The following is a 27,272-nucleotide window of genomic DNA, read 5'->3' as shown; positions in this document are numbered from 1 at the left end:
AATACTTTTGTTTATATTAAAAATTTCTACTTTGCTTTTGACTAATTATTTAAAATACCCCTAAACAAAAAGTTATTACACTATAAGATAATGGTATCTAAGTATCAAAAAATATTTAAGACTTTAAAGGTATACACCACCAAGTGGCGTAGCCTAACCAAGCTATTAAGTATTTGTTTGCATTTCTATCTTTCTCCACCTCTCTTGCTCTTTTTTAAAAACCAGAGTGATGGAAAAGCTAAAATGAAATCAGCTAAACCACTCATTTTTGGTCAGAGAATTGAGCAAGTCTATTACGACACATGCAGCTCTAATCAGCCTGATCATTGGTCTCCTGCCCATTTTACTTTATTATTATTAGTTTATTTCTAAAATTTTAATCTAAAAATATTATTTTAAAGTTCTTTCAGAGCCATTCCCAATGCCACCCACATATAAAAGTTTAAAAAGTAAGGATAAAGTTGCAACCTTAACCTTATACTATTGAAGTAGGGTGCACCTCAAAAATCCTACAAGGGATAATGTTCTAGCATATGAGAACGCTCAAATCATCTTGACCTTTAGATGAATGAACATGAAGAAAAAAATGAATTCTAAGTCCGAAAAATAGTGCATTTTGTAACAAGTTATTTGGACCGTTTATTTTCATGATTTTCAAATATTTTTCGAATCGTACTTTTTTGAAATTTTAAATTTTATAATTGAGAGTAAAATAGATTTTAAAACCAACATAAGGTTTTGAACTATTGTTTCATAAATGCGATCCAAAGGTATAAAGCATCCATTTTAAAAATAGATGCAAATAGGTGGTCCATTTAAAAACAATGATAAATACCAGTCCAAATGTTTTTTCATATAATTATTATTTTTAATTTGAATTTTTTTTTTTTTTTATGATCTTCATGTTGGGAATTATATATTTTCTAGAAGTGAAGAACAAATTATATTTAAAAATTTTATTTATTGACAAGTCCGCATTTCTACATGTACGGGCTTTGGCCGAATGGTGACTGCATTCTTAAAGAAGGACAAAGCACAAAAAGATAAATCGGGGTTAAGATTTCTTTCTTCCGCTGTCTGGCGGACTACAAATTAATTTGCAGATCCTCTCCGTCTTTCTCTTGTTTGACAATCTAGATCCTCTCTCTCTCTCTCTCTCTCTAACTTTTTAATGGTCCTCTCTCCCTCTCTAACTTTTTACTGGTCCTCTCTCTCTTGGCTGAGGAATCCCTCTGTTTTCGAACCCATCGCCTTCGCTTAAGATTGCCCTCCCTCTCTCCTCTAAAGAAACAAATCCGTAGATTTATCATCAAGTCCATTAACCCTTTCCTCCTTTCTCTCTCTTCTGAAAACAAATCCATCCAGTTTTCTTCAAAATGAATCAAATCCTTTGACCCCTTCTCTCTCTGCTGTGGAATCCCATCTCTCTCCGTCTCTCTCACGTACACAGAAAACCCCCCAAAATGGACGATACAGAGGATGATGCGAGGTACCCACCGAACCCTTACCCCTTCAATTTCCAATCCTCATCCTCTTTCCCTTCCTCCCATCGCCCCAAACTTCCTCTTCGAAACCCTTCTCTCTCTACACCCAATGGCCATGCCCATGGCCATCGATCTCTCCATTCTCGCCACAACCAACAACTTCATCAAGAAGAAGAAGAGTATGAAGAGGAAGAAGAGGAGGAGGGGGAGGGGGAGGGGGAGGATGAGGAGGAGGAGGATCTAGAGAGAGAAACAGCAGAAGAAGACGAAGATGATGAACAAGAGGGAGAAGAAGACCACAATGAGGAGAAAGAAGAAGAAGGTGACGAAGAGAGAGAAGCTGAGGAGAGAGAAGAACATGAGGAAGAGGATGAAGGGGATGAGGTAGAGAGAGAAAAGGCCCAACCCCACCACCCCATTAAAGAGGAAGAGGAGGAAGACCATCAGCCGGAGAAGAGGCAGAGGCGTCATGCCCACCCCGCTCAGAGGTTTGAATTCGCAGCTCGAGCTTCACGCCCAAGCTCTGGTAAACCCCAACAACTTTCCGTCTCCTCACCATTTGGTCGAGCTTCACAGGCGGACTGGTGTGAACACTCAACAATGGTGTTATTGGAAGCTTGGGGTGAGAGGTTTCTTCAACATGGGCGCAAAAGCTTGCGCTCTGATGAGTGGGCTGAGGTCTCGAAGAGGGTTTCGGCTTCCTCTGAAACTCCAAGAACTGAAGCCCAATGTCGAAATCGACTCGACACTCTGAAGAAGAAATTTAAGAGAGAGAAACAAAGAATCGCAGAGGCCAAGGCTTTAGGCCATACTTCATCTTCAAAATGGCCCTATTTCAAGAAGATGGATAGGCTCATGTCCCAGGTCTCCTCTGCAACTCCTCAAGCCTCGCCTCAAGCACCTGCTCGATTGGCTTGTGGGCTTGATTCGGGCGAATTCGTGTTTGGAAACCCCAGAATTTGCTTGAATCCACCTGGTGATAGTCCAGAAAGCTCAGACTCTGGTTCAGGGGATAGCCCACCTCCACTGCCAAAGAGGGCCAGGGTTTCAGATTGGGGTTCGGATGGCGGGTCATTCAGGCTTTTAGCCGATTCCATTCAGAGGTTTGGAGAGATATATGAGAAGATCGAGAATAGTAAGAGGCAGCAAATGATGGAGCTTGAGAGGATGAGAATGGACTTTCAGAGGGAGCTAGAGTTGCAGAAGAGGCACATAATGGAGAGAGCTCAGGCTGAGATTGCAAAGATGAGAGAGGAAGAGGAGGAGGAAGAAGAGGATGAGGATGAGGAGATTGATGTGTCGGTCACAAATGTTAGTGGTTGATACCAGTATCTCTCTCTCTCTCTTTCTTATCTCTATTGTGAATTTAGTCTCGGTTGTTTGCATGGAAATTGGTAGGGGACATCTATGAATGATGGAATTTAGATGTGTTTTCTTTCTATTATTTCTTCCGTAAATTATGTTTCACTTGGTCATTTGCATTGAAATTTACTTGAAAGATGTTTATAATGGTATTGTTTGCGTGGATCCTCTCTCTCTCTGTTGTGTGTGTGTGTGTGTGTCTGGGGGGGGGCTCTGTGTTGTGCGTGTATGTGTGTTGCGTGTGTATGTGTGGTGCATGTGTGTGTGTGTGTGTGTGTGTGTGTGTGTGTGGGCTGTGTAAAGGCTCAGTTTCAGTTGATTATTTACAAAGAGGCATCATAAACAATGGAATGCAAATGGGCTACCTCTGCCGCTCATTCTGTTTCAGTTGGTTGCTTACATGAAGATTTATCCATGATATGGTCTAGATGATGGAACTGAAATGAGGTTCGTTTCTTCATTCTTTCTTAGGATTCTTCATATTTGAATTCAGAGAGTATCATGCTTTTGGTATTTGATATGAGACTTCTTTGAAGACAATATATGTGTTACAGGACTCAAATGGGAATATTGTCTCTGAACTTGGTGATGCGTTATTAGATGCATTATGCATTGATTATTAACATATATTTCTTTTTGATTGGCAAATATATCTGTAACCTATTGAACTTTTTTTTTTTTTGCATAGTTGTATATGGCTATACTTACTCTTGTGTATCGCTGTCTCCTTGTCATTTTTGTGAATTTAAGTGTTTGTTGGCATCTCTTATGGAATTTTTCTTAACGACTATTATCTATGTAAAGAAAAAGTAATTTTTAAGGTTTTTGCCCCCTTGTAATTCCTCCAATAATCATCTGCATTGTTCCTTATCACGTTTGGGTTTTCTGTTGGGTCCCTTGCTAAAGGTTAGACAATCAGTTCTCCCATCTCCAGCATGAAATTAGAAATTTCTTTTTGCCATAGTTTGGTCTTGCTGCCCTCTAAAGAATGATTTGAAGTCCCCTATAAATGTGTGTATCTATTAAAGATATTGTTGTGAAAATCTATCTATTAGAACCCACTGTTGTAAGGACTGGATCGGCTAGTTCAAGTGGATTGGACTCCGGACCTGGGCAATGCCCATCCATTACTCTTGTCAACCCTTGAATTTTGGGTTCAATTAAGAAATTGGTCATTCCTCCAATACCTGTGTATCTCTGTTTCATTGTCCTTTTTGTGAATTCAAGTGCTTTTTGGATCTCTTATGGATATTTTTTTAATGACTATTGTCTCATAGAGTGAAAATAATCTTTGGGGTTATTCCCCCTTGTAATTCCTCGAATACTCTTCTGTATGTTCCTTATCAGGTGTGGGTTTTCTATTAGTTCCTTTAGCATTAGATAATTAACTATTTGATCTCGAGCATGAAATTAGAAAATTTTAGGTTTAGAATGGTGATGGTTTTACCGCAGTTTGTTCGGGAGTCTAGCTATTAAAGACATTGTCTATTTTTTTTTAATCTGTGCTATTAAAGACATTGTTGTGAGAAGATATCTGTTAAAATCATTGTTTTGAGGAATGGACTGGATCAACTAGTTCATGTAGTTTGGAATCTGGACCTAGGAAAAGCCCATTTACTCTTGTCACCCCATGAATTTGGTTCAGTTAAAACAAAACCAAACTTATCAATCCAGCTGGTCACACCTGTTGAATCAGTTGACTCTTGCAAGCTTTGTCGTGCCTTTTTTTCCCCTTTTTTCTAGCCAATCTTGCTGTTTAATCCAAATTCGATTGGACCAATTACTTTATGTCATTCAATGGAAGGTCTGAGGACATTCCCCTGTGCAGTTATCCTGGCCTTAATCCAAGGCATTCCATCATTTTGGGCTGTTTTTCCTGTGGACCTTGAATATATTCATGTGATATCATTATCCTTGAAACAATTGGATAAGATTACGAATGCATATACCCAAACCCCTCAATCATATGGCATGCAATTTTTTTTTTTTGACATAATTAGTTTACTAAATTATTATTAGGATAGTGTTCAGGCTAATTTTTCAAGTCCTGCTCTACACTTGGCTCAAAACACAGATTATTTCTTCCAAGCTTTGAGGATTACAGCTAAAATCTGAGAATATCATGAGTAAAGAGCATCTATTCCTATGAATAACTAAGGACCTGATAAAACTGGATATTGAATATTCAGAAACTTGAAAATTTGTATAAAGGCTTTTCTAGCTTCCAATATATCTGGATTACATATTATCCTGATATATGTTTGTGTATGTCTACCTGTATTTCAGAATTTTTATCGGTTTGATAGTTTACTATTTGGCTGACCAATTCCGTATAGCCTCTAAACTGCTCCTGGAATTAGCTTGACAGCCCCATTAATATTGCCAATCTTGCAAAGGCCATTGATCAGTATATTGCATGTTATAATATCTGGAACAACTCCATTTTTAATGATCGATCCTCATGGTGTGCAGTAATTTATGGGCATTTTCTTAGATTTGTTCAAGCTAGAATGATGAACTCTATAAGTCCTGGTGTCTGGAGGGCATTTAGGGTTTTCCCAGCTTTGTCCCTCAACATCTGGTTGTAAACAGCTAGGGGAACCTGGAAAGCCTCTTCCTCCATTAAAACATAGAGAATTGTATTGTAAGTGAAGGTTTTCAGCCTACCATTGAACTCATCCATCTTGCTAAAGCGTTCCACTGCCTTTTTAGTTGTACCCAACTTTTTATAAGCAGAAACCATGGCTGTAAATTATGCACTCTTTCCAAGTCATATAGTCAAACACTCCAGCCATTTCCCGATTCTTCTTTTTGTGGCAAAGATCAGCAATTTTAGTTCACTAGAATCAGTGGTATGCAAAGCCCAAATCTTTCTTTAGGGCCCAATCAATCTACCACATCTTGATAGTTGTTAACTTTACTGTAGCCCAATATGAGCAAGGAATAAGTAGCATGTATTTGTAACCAGAAAATATCATTTTATTGGGGACCCTCACAATTCAGTGTCTCCTTTTGCACAAAGCCCTTGAATCAAAATGTTCAAGCAACAAATTAGCCACAATTGGTTATTCTTTTGAGAAAGCAGTGGGCCTCCTGAAACATTGATTTGTTAAGAAAAGCCTTTTAACTGTGCATCATATGGGGCAACCCAAATAACACAAGTTTCTTCCACCATTGTAATAGTTTCTGCAAATCTCTCTATTGTGCAAAGCCCATCAAACAGAAAGATAAAAATTACAGAATGAAGGTTTAATCCAGAATCTGTCATGTCCTTAAGAAGTCCTACTACTTCATCAATTTTGAAGTTTCACAAAGGCTTTGAGGTTAGGAGAGATTTGAGAGAACTCTCCAAATGAATGAGAGAGAGAGAGAGAGAGAGAGAGAGAGAGAGAGAGAGAGAGAGAGAGAGCCCTGCAATTGAGTAAAGCCGTGCTTTAGAGAGGAGAGAGTGTAGAGAGAGAAAGCTTGAAGCTTCATCCATGGAGCCCAAAGAAGGATAGTCTACTGAATCTGTCCAAAGATTTGGATGAAAGAAACAGCAGTTGTAATGATAGGCTATGGAATCCATCCACTGCTTTGGATGAAAGGAAATAGCAGTTGTGGTGACCTACTTCAAAAGAGGCCAATGACTCATCAAGATCAATGGCTGCCCTATCAAGTTTATTAGCTCTGATATCTACTGTTACAAGGCATGTGAACTCATCCTGGTTCTTGGCCACCATTGATTGCAGCATGATTAGAGGATTGGATTTGGGACTGAAGGAGGTCAAACTCTCATTCAATGTCATCAGGCGGAGTGTTGTCAAAGCTTCAGTTGCTTTCTACCAGAAATATGTTTGAGAGGGAGAGAGAGATGATGAGTTTCAGAGAGATTAGAGGGCTGTTGGTTTGGAGTTGTTGAGGGAGGATGAGAGGGGGAAACTGAATCATGATAGTTTCTATGACGGAAAAATGGAAAGAAAGAGAGAGATGATGAGTTTCAAAGAGAGGAGCTTAGTGGATATGGAGTCTTGCTATTTGAAAGGGTTGCTTTGATAAGAGTGATGCGCCACCAAAGAAATCTTCCTTTCCAAGCTGCTAGCCATAATTACCAGGATTAAGATTGAATCAGGACTGGGACTGTGGGATCATGACAGGCAGGATGCTCCCTGTAATAGGGATCGGGGTCCGCATACCCTAAAATTTAGGGATCTTAATCCTAATATGTGGGGGAACTTGATTCAAATTTAGATGGGATCTATTGATGAATTATACAGGAGTGATATCCATCTGGTTAAAAATTGAGGCCCCCTAGAGTGCTTAATTAGTACTGTAGTGTGTTATATGATACTATACCATACAACACTAGTATACAATGATATATTGCATACTACTATATTGAACTAATATACTATGCTATAGACTATATTTTTCTATATTATATTGTAGGCTACTACTATATGTAATTTTTTATGAACAAGTTTACAGTACCACACTGCTATACTATAGTGCAATGCTAGGGAATCTGGATGCCCTATAACTTAGGATCTTGATCCCTAATAGGAAGAGTCAAGGTTCCAAAGTTCAAAAATTGCGGAACAACGAAATTCCCTCCCCTAGAGTGCAGGAGCCAGTTTCAGGAGAACAATCGATACCTTGGTTGGACAATCCCCCACTATAGCATCTCACATCTCACAATTGCTTACATGGTTTTCCAATACAATTGGGTAGTCCAAGTTATCTGGATGGCAAAGAGTCGACCTACATTCTACACTCATGGGAAGTTTGGTGTTCCACTGCAACACCCATGAGCTTGGACTTTAACATGTAAATACTCATGCCAGTGGATGCTTCGAAACACTTCAGAAACAGCCAGAAGGTGTCTACTTCTTGGAGGTCTCTGTTGCAGAAGACGAAAGTATCATCCGCATGTTGAAGGTGGGAAATCTTGGAGCTGCTTGTAGATGACTTGAAGCCACTAAGATGCCTAGACTGGAAAACCCAATCGATAGAATGGCTGAAATTTTAGCACGATAGCAAACAAAAGGGTAGCGAAGGTCATTCTGTCTCAGTCCCTGAGAGGATGGTAAGTAACCTTTAGGAATACCATTGATGAGGATGGAAATGAAGGGGGATGTAATACAGCCAACATCTTTTCATTCAGGACCTCCATTTTTTTAAGGAGCACTTTGTCTAATATGGTGATTAAAATATCATCTGTCTAGATCGGGATTCATCGAAGAATATGTCAATGCTTGGGCTGAATTGGCAATTCTCTTGTAGATGATATATACTATTATATATATAATTCATATCACAAAACTTAAGTTGTTCTTTGGCTAGAGCGCTCCAACCTCAGATCTTCCCTATGAGGTTGGAGGTTTGGATCCTCCTAGATGTTCTCTTTCCTTTAAATTTTTAATATATATTTCCTATATTTTATAGCATATTTACTGTACTTATATGGTTTTGTTAAACCTTAGGAAAAGGAGAAGAGAGGATTCAAACCTCAACCGCCTCGTTAACAACTAGGTCCAATCAATTGAATGTCTCAAGTTATTTGTAATGGTTTAAATGTTAATTTTATTTTTTTATTTTACCGGATCTACTATCCAACCGATTTTGATCGCCAATCCATCCGATCCGAATTGTGTGGGTGATCCACCCCACCGGTCACTTTTCTAAAACACTGGTCTAACAAGATCCTCTCTACATGGTTGTGAGCTTTTCCCAGTCAAGTTTGACTGCAAACAAAGTGACTTTGAAAGGTGTCTCAAATGGACACAGTCGTCAGTGACCCTTGCACCATCGATAATTTGCCTATTTTTTATGAAAGCCTCCTGTCTGGGATATATGACCAATTTAAAGACATCCCAGCAATGAAAGACTGGAACTTTGAATAGAAACTTGTGTGGGTTGAACAAGCCAATGGGTTGAAAGTCTTCCAATTCCTTAGCTCCCTCTAGCTTCAGAATCAATGCCATGAACGTGGAATTCAGACCTTTGCAGATTCTTCCTTGATGATGGATTTCATTACAGATGACAAGAATGCCAGAATATTAAGTGACACATAATTTGCTCAAGAAGGAAACTAGGAACGTTCAGGGCTTGGAGCCTTTCCTGACCAAGGTCAACCACAGCTCGAGGGATTTCTGACTCAGTGGAAGGACCCTTTTGCAAGGAAGGCGTACTCGCTGAGCAGAGTGAGAAAAGAGGTGTCAAATGTCCTCTGTCTGGGCCTGTTCTTCTGAACAAGCTTCTGAATGAACTTGACACTCACTGCTTCCTCTTCTTGAGGCAAGTACTTTTATTTGATTAATGGAAAATTGTGGAAAAAAGTAGTGTTTCTCTCGTTTCTTCAAGTACGGATCATTAATCTCATTTGTAATAGCCCCCATTGTGTCTTCAAAGTTCCCTGGACATTGACTACTGCACAATCTTTAGGACTGCTCAAGTGTTTGGAACTTCTTTTCTAGGGAAACCTAGCCCAACCTTTGATTGTGAAGGATGGCCACCATTGTGGAATGATCTGGCCCTTTAGCCACATCAATTCAAACCTAAAAGTTTTCTACCCCACTGACGCTAGGGAGGTCTTTAGGGAGATGGACTTGTGATTTGAGACCAGCTTCACTAAAATACAGGAATGGAGACCAAGGAACTGCTATTCCCATTCCAATTAGATGAGGAAATTGTTGATCTTTGACAAGATAGGGCTAGCTATGTGATTGACCAAGTAAAAACAAACACTGCGATGATGCTAACATTCCTATTTTTCTTGAATGACCACCTCATTAAAGCGTCACCAAAGCACTAAGGAGTAGGTGGCATGGAATCAACTTGGTCAAGTTATTCTCACAAGAGATCTCTCAAATTGGATCTATTGGGGCCATAGATTGCTGCGAATTTTTGGTCAAAATGGTCTAACACCCTGAAGAGACGGATTAAGACCGAGGAGCTAATAGATGCTGAAATAAAATCGTGGACTGATGGGTCCCAAATGACCCCAATTACCCTTGATGCACACAGGGCATCATGGGCTTCCCATTGGCAGTCCATTTACCCCAGATCTGGTGCACTAAGGGGAGGGAGGGAGTCTGAGTCTTTGATTCTCAGATGGCTAACCTGTCAAGAGCATACTTCTAAGAGCAAGCAAGAAGGGAGTTTTTCCTTCCAGGGGAAACCCTGAATGTTCTAGTCATAATCTTCATGGGGAATCCAAGTCGCTCGAACTATCACTGTTTGCTTCATTGTATTTAAACGAGGTAACAATGATCGCCTTTTAGGCATGGGGTGTCTCTGGCAGTGGAGAGCTAGGGGAGCAGTGTGAGGAGTTGGCATGCTCAGACATATGGGGAACTTGGTTGATTGGAGGGCCTGGGGAGAGGACTGCCCTTGTGAGGCATCAGAGAAGGACAGTTGGTTAGAACATGGGATGAAGAGATTGGGGGCAGGGGGCTAGGAGAGGGAGATAGCGTGGGAATGAGAGAGATGATTGACCGGTGTTACAAGAGACTACATGGCATATGGTTGTCTGAGACCGATCAGGGTATGTTGGGGCTTAGCCATGTGTGGAAATAAGACCCTAAGAGGAAGAGGGGCATAACTGGATATAAAGGTGGAAGGGGCACAGGAGCCTTGGAGGAGGGAAAGGCATCTAACTCGGAGACACACATTCAGAGAAAGCACAAATGGGACAGGCCATAGGGAGAGACGGGATAAGAAAGAAGGGGAGGGGGCTCCCAAGAAGAAAGGAGAGGGGGAGGCAGCAAAACCATGGGGTGCACAGTCATAGATGCACGAGCCCAAAGGGGTGGGCATGAGGGAGAGAATGGGCTTAAATCTTAGGGGATTGAGTTGAGGTTGATGACTGCCACCCATGCGGATGGTGGGGATCTCTTCTTTTCGGCTTCCTCTGGGTTGATGCAACAAGGCATCATGATGAATCCATCCTACATTGATAGGGCATGGGGTGGTCATGTGTGAATGTTGGACGTTAGCTCGAGTTTGATGTTTTGGTGAGGTAAAGACGGGTGGTGATGCTCTCACTGACATGAGCAAGATGGGTAGTTTCTTCAGACAGCCCTCGTTGGAGTGATATGTGGTAAGGCCTAAGATGCACCATGGGCCATATTTATAGAGGGCAGAAAGTATGGATCGTCTAGGCTTAAGTTGGTGCACTGGCTATCTAAGGAAGGGATCCTTCTGCAATTAGTGTTGCATGTGTGCTGGGCGGTGAGGGCCATGCTATATCTAGGGAACATTGGTGACTCTTGCAGTGAAGTGCCAGTGGGCCCTGGGGGGTTATATGACAAGGAAAGCTCCAATGGGGATTGTCATCGCTCGATGTTCAATTTCAAGGGTCGCAATCTCAGGATGGTTAGTTTGTCTGAGACTGGTGCTTCTTGACACTGCAGCAGCAAAGGAATCAACGCTGTCAGATTTGTTCATCAAACCACTATGGGAAATCCTTTAGTTCAAGCTGGGGACTTTTCCAGAGTCCGTACAATGCTCGTGATGCACTAGGCTTGGGTTCATTCTCTCTGACTATGGAGAGAATGGGTTGGCAAGAGGACGAGACGTTGACAAGGCTGTGGCTAGGGTGGTGGCTAGGCTGGACAAAGGGGCCACATGAGACTCATGGGTGCCAGCCGTAAACAATGGATGTCTTGGAGACGGGTATTTTCTTTCATGCCAGGTAGGCTTAGCAAGAGACGCTTGCTTGTCTTGAGCCATCTGATGGAGGCCTTAGGTGACTCTGGTGATGGACAGCAGATGTGATGCCAGGCAATCCCCCGGGATGTGAGCCAAGGGATGGACGGGGGAAGAATTGGTATGCAGTGTTCACCTACTCGAGCCGAGTTCCGAGTACTCGGGCTTGCCGCCATGGCAAGCCCAACTTATCCCCGAGCTGAGTGTCCCATGGGGATCTCAAAAAATAATTCAAAAAAATATAAAAATTCCCAAAAAATAAGGAATTTATTTGTGATATGTTTTTTATGTTTTCTATCATTTTTTCAAAGATTGGAGAGTGTTTTGACTGCGAATACTTGTTTTTACATTTTTCTCTTCCTTTTTGGGTTATTTCTAGAATACCGTCATCACAAATTATTTTTTTCAAAATCAAATTTTCATTATTTAACATCATTTAGATGTTCTTTGTTTAATTTTACTTTAGACATATTTTTCCTATTATTGGGAATATTTTTGTATTTTTGTATTTTTTTATTTTTAACATTTTTTAGCTTGGCTAAAACTCGGTTCAAATTTGGGCTGAGTAACTCAGACTTGGGCCGAGTACTCGACTCTGGCACTGGCCTAGTTCCCAGCCAGAGTCGTTCCTTCGAGCACTGTTGATATGCGCTTGGGGGTACTCTTCTTGTGAATTTCTTTGGTCCTCTTGGGCATTGGAAGTGGATGGAGATGATGAGTCTTGGGCACGTGGGGATGAGTTGGTTTGGACACTATCTGCCTAGTGAACGCGATCTCCTTTTGTTTGTTGTCCCTCTGATTGGGAAATCTAAAATGCTGATTTTGGCTGCGCTTTTGTCCTTGACTTTCATGCTCCATCTTTAACCTCTTACCCCTGAGCGATAGCCCTGGGCATAGGACCCCCATAATCCAAGTTTTCAAGCTGCCTTCCATGGAGAATAGGACCAGAGAGACTAGTCAGATAAGGGTTTTGGATGCCCTGCTTGGCCCTCTGTGCAGATGGACGGAGTTTAGGATGAAGATCTCAATTAGTATCCACATGTCACCCATGGGCATAGCCCCAAAAGTTTCCAGTCCACTTTCAAGCATCCCAACAAAAATCCCCAATATGGAAGAACATCTCCTAATGGTAGCCATGGATAAGGATGCCTTTGGCTGACGTCCAAACTCGCGATGGCTCCAGTCTTGATTGACAAGGTTTCTGCAGTTAACCACCTTTGAACTTCAGGCTTTTGCCATTAAGGGCTTCTGAGTTTGGGATCAGGAGAGGAAATACAATAGGATGCCTTCCCCACCCAAAATCCTGCAGGACAGTTGTGACTCCTTCCATATCACTTGGCCCCAGGCCTCAATTCGTCAAATGTCATTTCCTGTGGATTGAAGAAACCTGCCTGGGAAACTTGAAGATTTTTCTGTGTGTCTAAGATGAAGTCTCCTTCCGGAGAGAACCTAATAATGAGTTGGATTCGTCTGAGCAATAATGGGGGAATGTTGGTCAAGAGGGAGCTTTGCACATAGAGGTTCTTGATGGCCGACGTTAACTGGTAGGTGGACTCAACGGAGATTTTCTGGTTAGGGTTTTCTTGGAGAATTGCACTGAATTGAGGGTAGAGAAGAGAGTAGCAACCTGGGAGGCGGTCTAATGAGGTGTGCATGGTTGTGGTATAGCTCAAGGAGATGGACCCCATGGTAGGCACTGGTACTGTATTGATTTGGGCCATTCACCAGTACTATCTTGATGTAGCCATGAATAACTTGTCTGGGGAGAGAGAGTCTTTGAGACTTGACTGAGGAAGAAAGAAGGGTGAGAGAGGGGTGGGTGGGAGGAGAGGTTAGCATCAATGGGGAGGCGAGAGTGATGATACTGAAGACATAGGGGCAAGGGGAACAGGAAGGGGGTGGAAGAAAAAGGTTAGGGAAGAGAGGTGTTACAGATTTCTGCTGGACCTTCATCTCAAACTCATTCTACTAAGGGGTTTAAGAATGCGACAAAAGAGAGAATGAGTGAAAGAGAGCAAAATAACATACTGTCCTCTACCTTATTTTCACACCCAAGCGCAGACCCATCTCAAAACCAACATAGTTCTCCATCCCTCCCATAACATGACTCGCCCTAAAGCACTCAATCTTGCCCATGGAACTTCATATTGCCTCGACACCTCAGAGAGTCCCCTTCACCATCACCAGCACAGAATGGCGACAGTGTCCAGACCATACTCACTCACCCCCCCCAACTCCATAACTACCCACACAGGTGCAGGATGACAGTATTTTTTGGGTAAGTAGTGCAGGATGTCAGTTGCCAAACCCAACAGAGAAACACCAGTTTCAAAGAAGAGGCCATGACACTTCCTCTTTTAGCATAGCTAAAACCAGTTTCGACGAGCCAATTTTGGAGGTTAAAATATTAAAACATTCTAATTAGGGTTCACCCCACATTGACAAAGATTTAGTAATCCCTCTTGAATATTCAAGACCTCCTAGTTATTCCTCCAAAAAGAGAAAAAAGACGATACCTGTCTACAGACGCATATCCTATTGCTTTAATAGAATCATGTGGAGCTGTGTATTACAGCTGTCTTGGCTAAAACATTTATGCTTTATCCGAACTATATCTTGCTCCAAAATATGGCTTTGCCTATCCAGTATTTATAGAGCTATTAGAAAGTGAAGTTCTCGGATACTCTACACCACAAATTGGAAGCCAAGAACAGGAGAAAAGAAAGATCATATTTTTCCTCCGAAGTTTGATGCAGATTACAAGGATTTCTGAAGAGGAAGAATAAATAGTTTGGCAAATAAAAACGGCTTCATGGGCAAATATTTTATCAGATGAAGAAAAAGAAGAACGAAGAAGAAAAAGAAAGTTAATCCTCATGTCCATACCAAATATTAGAAGGTATGAGTTCTGCCAATTCTTTATTTGGTTCAGATGATGATGAGTTTATTTTCTCTGATGATGAGATAAGTATTGAGGAAATAAAACAACGTTTCAAAAGTACCTATAAAGGAGAGTTTCGAAATCTATTTGATACCCCTGTTGCAAAAGAATTACAAAAGGATGATGTTTATCAATTAAGAAAGATGGTACATATGAGAAATCTTTTATTAGTACCAGCAAAAATAGTTGTTGTTGGCGGAGAAAATTAGAAGAAAATAAAGCTATTTTTGGACATGGGCTAATATAAATTTTTGTGCCAAGAAATTATGGAAAGACTGGATAAAACACCCACAAGGAGAAGCAGTATGGTATGAAAAATGAATGGCATAAGGAAATCAATACAATTTACCCTAAATGTCCCTTTGAAAATTGGAGACAAAATTACTATGGTAAATTTTGTTAGAATTGATGATGGTGGTAACCAAGCAGGAATTGGCTCGGTAACATTGGATGAAATTAGTCCTTACACCATCTCAAAGGCTCTGCTTATTTTTACTATAGAAGGTGAAAAACAGATTGTGCCTAGAATGCCTCAATCTTTTGAGATGAGAACTAATAATTGCAAGGAAATCCTTTTATTGTAAAAATAATGAAAAGAACTCAAAGTGGAAAAAACGCAAGAAAAGTATGAATTGATAAAGCAGATCAAAGGCATGAATTTGAAGTAAGTTCCCAGTTGATGGACATAAAAAGTATTACAGATGCCCTCAAGAGGTGGTGTAGAGAACATGCTCAGAAAATTGCGACAAAGATTCCCTACTGTTCATGTACCAACTCTTCATGATATTTCAGTCGAGAGTAAACCCATTAGATGCAATAAAGAAGATTAAGAAGAGTTGAAATCCCATAAGTAAGAGAATTGGAAGAAAAAGGGCTATTGAAAGTCAGAGTCAAACCATTCTTGTGCAGCTTTTATCGTAAGAAATCATAATGAAGAAAAAAGAGGACAGGTGGGAATGGTAATGAACTATATTCCTCTAAATAGGGTGACTAGTGCTATCCAATGGCCCTTCCATATAGAGAAGAATTGTTTCAAAGGGTTGCAAGAAAGAAAATCTTTTCAAAATTTGCCTACAACTCAGGCTATCACCAGGTCAAGATTATAGGAAAAGGATATCCATAAATAACTTTATCCACTCGAGAAGGATTGTATGAGTTGATGGTGATGCCTTTTGCGTTAAAGAATGCCCCCTCAAAATTTCAGAGAAGGATGGACACAATTTTCAAACATTTTTCTAATTTTATTGCTATCTATATAGTTGACTTTCTTGTTTTCTCTGATAGTATGCAGGACCACTTGGAGCGTTTAAAAGTTTTTGAAAAAATTGTAAAAAAGCATGGTATTGGTCTCTCAGCTTCCAAAGATAAATTCCAGATTGCTAGAGAGATTATAGAATTTATGGGAGTCCAAATTTCAAATGGCCTGATCAAGATGCAGTCCCTCCCTTGTAATCCTGAAAATTGAAAAGTTGCCACTAACTATGAGAAAAGTTACAATGCCAAAAGTTTCTTGGATGCGTAAATTATGTCTGGGATTTTATACCGATCTCATCAGAAATAACCAAGAAAAAAATAGTTGTTATGACAAAAGAGCCACTTTCCTGGACAGAAGATGCCTCTAAAGAAGTTTTTAAGTATTGCAAGGAGAATTAAACCAACTGTCCCCCTTTATCCCCAGTCTACGAAGGTCCTTCCATCTTATTAACAGATGCATCTTCAGACACTTGGGCAGTGGTGTTATTAAAGTATTAAGGCAAAGAAGAAAAAGTTTTGAGTGTATGCCAGTGGGCAACTTAAAAAGAATGAATTAAATTATTAGCCCAGAAAAATAAATTTTGGCGCAGTTACAGAATTAGAATGATTCCATACTGCTGTAATTGGAGAAGAATTCATCTTGAGAACAGATTATTCTAAGTTAGTATTATAAAAAATAAAATTATTAGTAGTCCAAAATTACAACGATGTGCATGGTGCCAATTTTTATTCTCTGTATAAATTTACCATTGAAAAGGTATCAGGAAAAGAGCATTATCTATTAGATGTTCGCACAAGAGTAATAAAGACAATCAGACCGGTACCAAGAGGTGTTTAAGATTAACCTAGATATGATATAGACACTCCTACAGCTAGACAAATTTTGGTCAAAAAATGAGGACTTTTTCCAATTGGCCATTTTGACATGGAATTATCCATCTATTGACTGCTTTCTAACTTCTGCAGGGTGAATGAGCATCATCATAAACAATTTAAGATGGATATCACTAGAAACTAAGATAATTTCTTGGTTAATCCAAAAAGAAGACCTGGATGATTCAACTATATGCCAATAAAACATCTAGACTTTAAGATCTTGGGATCTGCTAATTGGGAAGATGATTTTTATCTATATTTCCGGGGAATAATTTTGCTAACCAAGATGTTACTTGAAGAGCCTATAGAACAAAAGCCACACACTACAGAGGAACTATCGGCACTATTCTCTCATCAACTTATAAGACACTCCTGATGGACGTAGGTAGTTTCTCTAAGTCCTCACCTATTTCATCGTAGATAAGCCAGTTAGGGTGGCTATCCCTCTATAACTTTTTTCAAGGTGACTTTACATCCTCTTATCTCCTGGTGTTCTACCTCCCTCTTGATAATAATAAGGAAAAAAACCCGTTTTGTTCTGTTTCCTTTGTGCTCTCTACTCCACTTAAACTTCTCTAGTCCATCTCCCAAACCCTCTATTTCTGTCTTTCTTGATCATTTCTCTCATGTGTTTCACCCTTGTGCACTCCTCCCTCTTTCCTTCTTTCTTTTTCCTGTTTTCTCTTTCTTTTCTTTTATTTTTGTCCTTGGATTCTTGTATGTGTTTTGTGGCTGAAGTGGGGAAGGGTGATTATTCTTCCTCAATCTCAAGCTGACAAAAGAACTGCATTGTCTACCTTGCTTAACTTCCTGTGCGTAGAAGACGCTGCCAAGTGTCCTTGATTTTTCAAACTCCCATTTTCCTTTGTCTAACTTGTGTTTCATACATGTACTCACCTATAGTCATCAAATTCCTCTTTTTCCATTCTCAGTTATCTCATATCTGAGGGACATCTAGCACACATCTTAACAGCAGTCAGAGAACTATACAACCATGACATTTGGCAATCGCTAATCTACATCATCTATCCAATGAAGTGTGATATCTATGACCGGCGCCCACATATGCATGGATTTCATCTGTGAAGTAATCCATTATCTTTAGAATTCTTTCCAAGCTCTTGATGTGTTCCTTCGTTTTTCCCTTACTGCACTTTAGCATGCCTGATCACATGCTTCTCCAATATTGCTTTCTTTCACAAACTGTTAATTAGCAAAGCCACTCTCTGTTGATTTGATCATCTTTGAAGCCATGCATTCCTTAGAAATTTGAGTCAGTGCTTTGTTCAGTTTCTATTGGTACGAGCACTCATCAAAGTCTATAGGTAAATACTCATTTGAAGATGCTTTGTAAGTTTTGTCTTTATGATGAGGGACAGATTTTATAGTGTTGAAGATCTTGGGGTCCATGGAAATAAGTGGCGTATTGGTTGCTGTTATAAAATCTATAAAACAACCTAGAGATCATTAAGACTATCTGATAATGATGTGTACAAATGGGGTCTAAAGCGATGAAAATGGAATAGAAAATGGGTGCATGCTGACTATTTCGATTGTGAGATGTGGAGGATTTATGGGATATATAAATATGATGATGAATAGGAAATTGTTGTTAATGGGTTTGAATCCATTGTTGCTTTTTGTCGATACTGGGTGGATGAAGTTTCATTTTCTGATATCTGAAAGAGAGATTTCACTCAATCACAGGAAATGATTAAATGTATCAAGAAGGCGATGCATTATGTGTGTATATGCATGCATGTATGTTTGTGCGTATGTATATTTTTGTCCACATCTATAATTCTTACAAAACGATTGCATTTGGGCAGGGATATGAAGAGTCTACTGCACAAAGAGCAAACTGCGTTTGGGGGTTGTTTGTGAATTTGGTTTAGAGATGGTGATGTTGCATTATTTTGCTTTCATCCAAGAGTTGAAGGCCCCTCTTTGGGTATGTATATTTATGATTATGGGGATCTGCCAAACCCATATTTGTATCTCTCTCTCTCTCACACACACACATTTCTTTCCAAGGCAGAGTTCGGAATCCCAGTCCTGATCCTGAACTTAGTCACGTTGTCAGGGTTGACTTGAGACTGATCATGTCGAACTGAGAACTTTTCACAGTTGAGAGAAATTTTTTTGGTTTAGAAAATAATTTGAGTGGAAAATAGGCAAGAGAGAGAGAGAGAGCGAGGGAGGGAGGGAGAGAGAGTGTTGTATTTCTAGTTTATTAAATTCATTCTCTAATACAAATCCAATAATATAATTTGAATTTGAATTTTGTAACAAAAATAAAAGTCCCACTAATGATCAAAGTGGTAAATCGTGAAGGGGCGCCCAAATTGAGAGAAAAGGATGTAAGAGAGCTTCTTATTAGCATTTCTTTTTGCAGTAGAAAATCGTGAGGGAGAAATTGTTCATAATATTCATATATAATACCCAGTCAAATGGTTTCTTATTTATGGTAATACTTAAAGAGTAAGTCATTAATGAGTTGATAAAACATTCTTGGGAAATGTACAGAAAAAAATTGTTTTATTTTTGGAATTTAAAATCCTATATAATTCATAGGTTGCAGATTTTATAAGGTTACAACCTTAAACAATGACCTCCAAATTAAATTTTATCATAACATGTAATTTTGGTATAAAAAATTCTTAGAATTATCTCAAAATGTATTTTCACATCTAATTATAAAATTTTAAATTCCAAAAATAGTTAAAATTAAGTAGATCTATAAACATATGAAAATCTTAAAAATGAAGGGTCTACATAATATGTTGCAGCATGTACTATTTTTGGAACTCAAGATCATTTTTATATATATTCATACATCTTGATGTCGAGATGATCAATTAGAGAGATTTTTAACATTAAAACAACATTTTTCGATGGATTTTTTAGGTGCATCTTTAATTCTATATTTTAAAGTCGCAACCTTTTATAAACTTTTTCCTAATTCACATTTACATTCAAGTTGCTTTTAAAGAGAATAAAATATATATTAATTTTCTCTTTTCCTATATATTAAATTAAGCTCAAATTTGAGATGTTTATACTTTTCACTATCACATAATTTTAAAAAGTATTAAAAATATAATTTAAAAACAATAAATAATCAAAATACCCCTGTGGTATTCAAGGTATTTTAGTCATTTTGAATTGTTGTTATATTTTAATTTGAAAATAATAAATAACAAAATACCCCTATACTATATAGGGAACAGATAAATTAAAATATGTTATATGTTTTCGAAAACTGGGATTCTAATAAAATACGAATTTTATGGAATTATTTTTTATTCCCAATATGAAATAGAATTTCTCTATAAATTTTCCAACATTCTTGTAATTTATTGCTTACGTGTTATTTTGTTCATCAAATTTACTTCATTTCCTTGAAAAACACATAATTCGATTGGCTCTACAACACTCAAAAAAATGAGTCTTGACATGACTCGGACAGGTCGGCTGAGCCTATAGGGCAGTTTAATCCAGGTCGGGAGAGAGCCTCGTTTGACCTAGTTTGAGACCAGGCCCGGTCAATCTGACCTAGTCTTGGGCCGACCAATCCAGATTTACATATTGTGGCTACAAGTATGGCAGATTCATAACATTGAGTGAGGCAGGGTTAGGGGTGGCAACGAGTCGGGTTGGCCGGACCTTGGAAAAATGATATGGGACCTAGACCCGAAGCCATTGTACTTGGATCCGAAAATATAGTGTGAGACCCGGACCAGATTCAAAAATTAAAAAAAATTTGTATTTAACTATATTTAAATATATTTCATATATTGGGACCTAAAAAATATTACCGGACTTGACTTGTCTAATTTTTAGACCCATACCCGGACCTGGATCGGGTCTCTACCCCTTGGGTGCCCGGCTGGGTCCGGGTCCATTGCCCAGTTGAATCTCTTATTTCCTCCACGTGGTGCAGTCCTCAAGCTTTAAATAGCTTCAAACTATTATCATTTGAATATATCGCTTCAAACTCTCCCTCCATGGTTTTGAAGTCTTTCTTAGGGTTAGGGGAAGGATTCTTGAGCAATAACCGAGCTGGTTGAAACTCTCTAAATACTGTGTTCTAGAGTCCGGACAAGGTTCATGGTGGTAGGTTCAGCGGGCGTAGCCGTGTCCCTCAGCACCCACCTCATTAGTGGCTCTTGAGGTGGGCGAATTGTAGGGGACATCTGGCACTTCTTGCTCGGGTGCGGGAAGTGTAGCATTGATTTGGGAGCCACAGGGGCTTCCAAATTAACATTAAAAAGACGTCTTCTAAATTACGTGAAAGATGGGGCTTTCATTTTCCATGAAAATAAAACCCCCTTATAGTCTAACTTTAAAATTCTAGTAGATGATTTTTTGTTCACCACATGAAATTTTAGAATTTTATTTGGGGCTATATAAGAAAATGTATACAATCATTTTGATACAAGGTCACACTTATCCTTGACCATTAGATTTGAAATCGGGTGGCTAAAGATCTGTCATTGGGTACAATGTCCAAAATAAAATTTCTCAAATATTGTAACACAATTTCATGTATTGGATTTCACATCTATTTGTTAAAAGTAATTGTGACACCTTTGTACCAAAATTCAATAGTCTCATGGTACACAATCCTTATTTTGTATTTGGAAAAAGTTTATATAAAGTCAAGGCTCTTAACAATCAAATTAAAGCCCACCTCAAAATTTTCACTAGAAGAAGTTGTTTTGAAGTACAAATATCCTCAAATTGATCATCTGGACATCGAGATGCATGGACAGGATAAAAATGGATTTCAAGTTTTGGAAATAGTTCATCAAAAATAGATTTCAAGTTTTGGAAATAGTTCTAATGCATTTTTTGACCGTCAAGTTTCAAGATTTTCAAGTTTTCATAAATTTGCTCTATCTACATTATTTTTTAAGCATTAAATTTTATAATTAAAGATAAAAATATATTTTCAAGCTATCACAAAGATTTCTAGTATTGAAACCACATTTCTCGACACTACTTGAAAGTGCGATTTACTTTGCTTGTTTAGAGCTATACAAACCGCACCTTTTATATTTAGGGAAAAGTTTATATAAAGCCGAGGCTCCAAACAATCAAATTTGAGCCCATCTCAAAAATTTCACTAGAAGAGGTTGTTTTAATGCCCAAATATCATCAATTGATCATCACCACATCAAGATGATGCCTAGACATGAGAAAAAAATGGATTTCAAGTTTTGAAAATAGTGTCTTTTGTAATGCATTTTTGGGCTGTTAATTTTCAAGATTTTCAAGATATCTCGATCTACACTATTTTTAAAGCTTTAAACTTTATAAATAAAGATGAAAATGTATTTTAAGGCTATCACAAATATTTCCAATATTGAAACCACATTTCTCAACACTATTTGAAGGTAGGCTCTAATTTGATTGTTTAGAGCCAAGGCTCTATACAAACTGCACCCTTATATTTATACCTACATTTTTTGTAATCACACCCACCAAAAGAATTATACATCTACATTTTTGGTAACCACATTGGATCAAAAAGAAAGATGGATTTCTTAATGCTTAGTGTGCTAACACTTTGGATCATAGGATAATGCATGAGACAGTGTCAGGAACGGACTGAGGCCTATGTGGGAGACATGGCAAGGTGCCACAATATGGTATCTTGAGTTCTATTTCTATTCAGTTAACATTCCCAATATATATATATATGAGACAATATCAGCTTACAAACATTTGGTTCAAACTATTGGTGGTTTGTGTAGCTTTTAATAGTGAACTTAGAAAGTGTGCAGCACATTTCTATCCAGAAACTCCTTTATCTTTGAAGAAATTAATGTACATTTCATAAGAATGACATTTTATGCTCAATGGACTGCTATTTTGCAGTTGTGCAGTGGCAATGCAGTCAACTTAGAGGCTTTCTTGATTAACATATATAACTTCAGTGTATAATTCAGTTGGGAAATTCAGAAATTAAGTTCATAGTCTTTTATGAAAATCCTAAGTCAATTTCATTATTGGATTTCTACATGTTATGAACAAATTTCAAGATATTATGTTGCTTTTTTTCATCCATGTAGTGTGGTGTAATGGAGCTCTTTGCTCAACTCCTTGAGAGCAAGGTCATAATCCATGCTTGCATACAAAAGGAAAAGGGAAAAAAGAAAAAAAGAAAAGTAAATCTCCCCAAGTATTTTTTTTCTCAATTATTTGGCCTTTTTAATGTTACCAAAGTAATTCCAAAATCATTTGGGGGAAGAAAAACACAGACACAAAGATTCCTTGTAAATTTCCTCTAGTTATGGCTGTAAGGTTCAAAGACTTCAAAGACTACAGTATCTTAATTGTTCTCACCAGTGAGCATCGCCAACACATTCATGGCTGCGTTTTGAAAACGTTCTCTCTCTTCTTCTAACGTCTTCTTCCTGTTGATTGTTGATTCCTTACTCTGAGCCATTTCCTCTGTTATACCATTGGAGCTTTCGTCGATCTCACTGCAATGACAATTTATCGGCAAAAGATTGCAATTGCTAATTATATTACTTTCAAAATATTGATAATAAATTTAAGCTAAAAGCATGCACTGTTCATGTTTCGTAGAAAGAAACACACATAAATGTGCGTGTGCATACATGAACATGTGAATGCGTGTAGGCATGTCTGTACATATCTATCTTACAATTATCAGAACAAACCTAATCAAAATTTCCCGACATACACCTTGATAAATGGTTTTGTGCCTGATTCAAGAATGAATGTGCTTCGCATATATCTGGTAAGTGTTCCAGTACAAATTTCAAGCAATATATGCGTGATCCATATGCAGTACAGGGAATGTCTATTCTCATAGATTACACCATTAGTTTAGTGTGATGACACTCGACTTCTTGTGGTGGCACATGAGTGAAGGATTATGTACATCTGAAGAGATTGGTGATATCATAGTGTATCCATCAGATATTACTGTAACTAAGTTGTCAGGATTCCATGAACTGGTACATATTAGTCACAAATCACACATGCTGTGTTTTGAAAAGAGTAATCATATGTAGACACCGACTGTCCCTGGTAGCCCATGAAATACAACCATCTTACAAACATAAGGAAAATAACAAGCCATGCAGATTCATGTGGGATAGTTAGCTTCCACCATTGAGAGGTGATACAGATGCATCATTATTGTTCTTTAGAATTCATGTAGTACATAAATGTTGTTCATGTTTGCTAAGAAGGGTTACTTGTCGGAGATACATAGAGGATGGCAAAGCCAATATCAGAGAGTATTGTGGTCGACAACCCAACCATCGTGAATCCTGATATTTTTTAAAAAATGCTGCTTATTAGAGATGTTTCTCTCTCCTCCCCAGTTCACAAAATATCTGAGAATTAATGCTTATTTTGGGAAATGTTTCTCTCCCTTTGAGATGTACACATGAAAAGCAAGCTAACATCATAAAAGAGAGTGATTCCTTTTCTTTGATAATTAAAACAGATTGAATCCCCATGAAAATACATCATCATCCGATCCTACCATCGTCCATGAGACAAGTTTATGCAGTTATTTATAGTGCCATTGTTTCTGATTTCTCAATTGATTGTATATTAGTTACATAAACCATAGTTATCACGTAGATTTAATAACTGAAATTTTGTGTATACGATTTAAATGGGAAGGGATTTTGGGGGGATGCAAGTTAGGCTAGTGAAAGAACCCTTAAAAGTTCTAAGAGGAGAAGATTCAGGGCGAATTTCGAACTTCATTTGCGAGACCAAGGGGCCTACTCATTAAGGCCTTTTCCTGGAGCAATTGTCAAGCCACATTTATTTGACATCTGAACAAGTTAAAACCAGACATATTAACCCTTCTATGTAGTTGAAGACTTCCTCAACCTGCAGTTTTTTTTTGTTTTTGGGAATGTTTTATTGTATTAAGATCAAGAAATTACAAGCCTATAGGCAGCCCACAACTGGGTGCCCTGTACAAAAACCACAAGGCTTCGAAAAATGCTTTACAATACATTATACAAAGATTTTAAATTGTCATTTATATTTTTTAACAATACATCTTCAGTAAAAAATTCAAAACATATGGTTTCTTCTGATAGGAAGCAAATTTTACGAAAAGCTTGTATTCGATAGTGTTAAAAACTAAGCCTATAAATAAGACCAAAGCTCATTGCATCAGTAGAAGAAAGAACATAAATAAATTCCTAACATAATAGCTCAATATAGATAACAAAATAGGTGTCTAAATGAGAATACACTATTTTTGTTTGACAATGTCAGGTTTATTTGCTTCAGATTTGATGATATATCTGATTCAGGTCAAACGCAGATCAGATACTGTTCCAAATAGAATAGCACTTCAATGAATGATGCAATGTTTCAAATAGTCCCAACTGTTTCATAAGGTAATAACAACTATAAAAACACAATTTTGTTGGAAAGCATAATTATTTTCATATATTACAGACCTTATCATCCGAAGCATGTTCTCTGTGGCTCCTTGTGCTTGTTGTATGACATCTACAGTTATAACAGAATTAAGCAATAATCAATACGATTATATGAGTGATATAGAACTGTAACAACCTTCCTCTCTCTTCTGTCCACGTTATAGATTCACTTCATATTTGTTTGCTCCATGATAATATAACCTGAAATCCGAATAAGATGCATCTGCTCTTTGATCATTCAAACTGATGTCTCGTATAATCATATATTATGGCATAAAACTTTATTTATAAGAGTTTGACTACACTTAATCAATCTATAATCTAATTTCTTAATGCCTTCCTAAATTATTTTTTAGCATATAACCAGATCTATCATAATAATCATTGTGCAATGTCCGCACATGGTAATTTCTCATAATCACAGAATTTTTAGAGTCAGGCGTACAAACAGATCTACTAAATGGAAGTTATCAAAAAGAAGTTGTTGAATTGAAGATCAAGTTATCAAAGAAATCCAAAGTTATCAGTGAATACACAAGACCTCAACAAAAAAAGAAACATTTCTCCTCAACTCATAAGAATTTCAAAACCTAACTCTCATTAAATTTGTCCGATATTTAAGCATGCAGCCTAATGTCTCACGGATATGTTAGCAATACCTTAGTAATGATTTCTGAAATTATAACCCCATTTCTCAAAATAATCACCGCTTTTTTGCCAAATTTATAATGGATTCAGAATTTCATATTTCAAGTACACAACGAGATCTACTATTGCAACTAAATGGAAGTTATAAAATTAAAAAAAAACAAAGAGATTAAAGATCAATGTATCAAGAAGAAATACAAATTTATCAATATATTCACAAGATCTGGAGAAAAATGCAGGTATCCCTCATTGATTAATAGGAATTTAAGAGTGAACAGCTTTTTTTTTTTAGAAACGAGTGAACAGCTTATTTCTCTCTATATTCATCAAATATTCATAGAACCTAATAACTTATTTGATAGTACATCATATATCCACTCGTCGTGTATTATTTATCCGAAATTTGAGAATATAACCCCATTTTTCTGAGTCCTAAAAATCACGCGATTATTCCAACTGAATAATCTGAATACTTCACATTTTTGGTAAATACAGAAGAGGAAAAATATCTAAACACAACAGTACATCAAAATTGTTGGATTATACAGCCTTGATCTCCAAAATTAACATGATCTCAAGAATCAAAGGAATATTACCAGTTTTATTATGATCATAATCAATTTAATGGAAATCTTAAGAAGTTTTATGATGAAATACATCAGAATTCAACGATTAAGAGGATCTCAAGGAACATTACCAGTGATATCATGATTTCATTGTATTTCTAAGAAGAAATAGTAGGAAATTTATCAGAATTTAAGAGAAGTAAAGATGAAGACAGGACAATGGAGAAGGTACCGTCAACTAGAGATGAGAGTTGAGCTGCGGTTTCAGAGAGGAGTTGAGGGTTTGAAGGGGAAGGGGCAGGGAGACCTAGTTTCTCGTCCATGGTTTTGGCGCCAAGAATACCAGATTTCTCTCTTTTAAACGAAAATTTGAAGAGCGAGAGAGAGACAGGGCCTTTTTATAGTAGAAAATTTGAACGGGGAGATTTGGGACATTTTTTAATGGAAAACATTTATATAAGGTGTCAACCTCATACTATACAAGTAAGGTACACCTCGAAACCCATAGGAAAATGGTTGTTTCGTCATTAGAAAATCCTCCAATTGATCATCTCTCCTTCGATATGTATGAATATGTAAGAAAATTTGAATTTCAAGCATTAATAATAGTACATCTTGTAATACATTATCTAGAACGTCCATTATCAAGATATATAAGTATTCATAGCTTTGCTAGATTTGCAAAATGTTGGGAGCTTTCAATTTCATAATAAGGGTGAAAAATATATTTTAGGGCGATCATAAGAGTTTTGGCACCTAAAATGCATTTTATTATGAGATTTTAGGGTACAAACCTTACCCTTTAATATTCGAAAATATGAAAAGAGATTTTTTTTTGCTTTTTCCTTTAAGGGTGCGGTTTTTAGAAGGTGTCAACTTTAAACAATCAAAACACACCTCCAAATGTTACCCAATTTTGGCACTATATATCCTTGTGATGACTTGAAAGACTACCTTAATTATGAAATTTGAAGATCTAAAATTGGTGTAGATCGATTAA

The 27,272-nt window shown here is 37.8% G+C and overlaps 2 protein-coding genes across 4 annotated transcripts; one reads left to right on the top strand and one right to left on the bottom strand.

Moving 5' to 3' along the window:
• Nucleotides 1-1,045: 1,045 nt before the first annotated feature.
• On the top strand, nucleotides 1,046-22,493 carry LOC18434219 (Alcohol dehydrogenase transcription factor Myb/SANT-like family protein). 3 transcript variants are annotated; one of them, XR_002280949.2, is made up of 3 exons: nucleotides 1,052-2,795; nucleotides 18,435-18,556; nucleotides 22,189-22,493. XR_002280949.2 is itself a non-coding variant. In XM_088868072.1 (3 exons), the coding sequence occupies exons 1-2, from the start codon at nucleotides 1,464-1,466 to the stop codon at nucleotides 3,262-3,264; spliced, it is 1,362 nt and encodes a 453-aa protein (XP_088724198.1). In that variant the 5' UTR covers nucleotides 1,052-1,463; the 3' UTR covers nucleotides 3,265-3,293; nucleotides 18,435-18,760. The 3 variants fall into 3 exon arrangements, 2 of the variants coding, with proteins under 2 accessions (XP_006844357.2, XP_088724198.1); XM_088868072.1 differs by lacking the exon at nucleotides 22,189-22,493 and adding an exon at nucleotides 3,235-3,293 and having other exon boundaries at nucleotides 18,435-18,760; XM_006844294.4 differs by lacking the exon at nucleotides 22,189-22,493 and having other exon boundaries at nucleotides 1,046-2,795; nucleotides 18,435-18,760.
• Nucleotides 22,494-22,783: 290 nt separating this feature from the next.
• LOC18434223 (polyamine-modulated factor 1-binding protein) lies at nucleotides 22,784-26,657 on the bottom strand. Its single transcript, XM_006844298.3, has 3 exons — nucleotides 26,505-26,657; nucleotides 25,077-25,128; nucleotides 22,784-23,096 (listed from the first exon to the last, which is right to left on the bottom strand). The coding sequence occupies exons 1-3, from the start codon at nucleotides 26,593-26,595 to the stop codon at nucleotides 22,943-22,945; spliced, it is 297 nt and encodes a 98-aa protein (XP_006844361.1). The 5' UTR covers nucleotides 26,596-26,657; the 3' UTR covers nucleotides 22,784-22,942.
• Between the last annotated feature and the right edge of the window lie 615 nt (nucleotides 26,658-27,272).

The sequence above is a fragment of the Amborella trichopoda genome, chromosome 5 (assembly GCF_054954075.1).
Source record: "Amborella trichopoda isolate Santa Cruz 75 chromosome 5, AtrichopodaSantaCruz75HAP2 v2.0, whole genome shotgun sequence".
NCBI classification, from domain to species: domain Eukaryota; kingdom Viridiplantae; phylum Streptophyta; class Magnoliopsida; order Amborellales; family Amborellaceae; genus Amborella; species Amborella trichopoda.
This window is presented reverse-complemented; position numbering and strand designations above follow the sequence as displayed.

What these genes read in the sequence shown, in the direction of transcription:
- LOC18434219 (XM_006844294.4), top strand. Translation starts at nt 1,464, where the DNA reads ATGGACGATACAGAGGATGATGCGAGGTACCCACCGAACCCTTACCCC. An exon ending in TTGATGTGTCGGTCACAAAT is followed by an intron (nt 2,796 to 18,434) that starts GTTAGTGGTTGA and finishes GCATTTGGGCAG; the next exon opens with GGATATGAAGAGTCTACTGC.
- LOC18434223 (XM_006844298.3), bottom strand. Translation starts at nt 26,595, where the DNA reads ATGGACGAGAAACTAGGTCTCCCTGCCCCTTCCCCTTCAAACCCTCAA. An exon ending in ACTCTCATCTCTAGTTGACG is followed by an intron (nt 25,129 to 26,504) that starts GTACCTTCTCCA and finishes TTATAACTGTAG; the next exon opens with ATGTCATACAACAAGCACAA. An exon ending in AACATGCTTCGGATGATAAG is followed by an intron (nt 23,097 to 25,076) that starts GTCTGTAATATA and finishes TTGTCATTGCAG; the next exon opens with TGAGATCGACGAAAGCTCCA.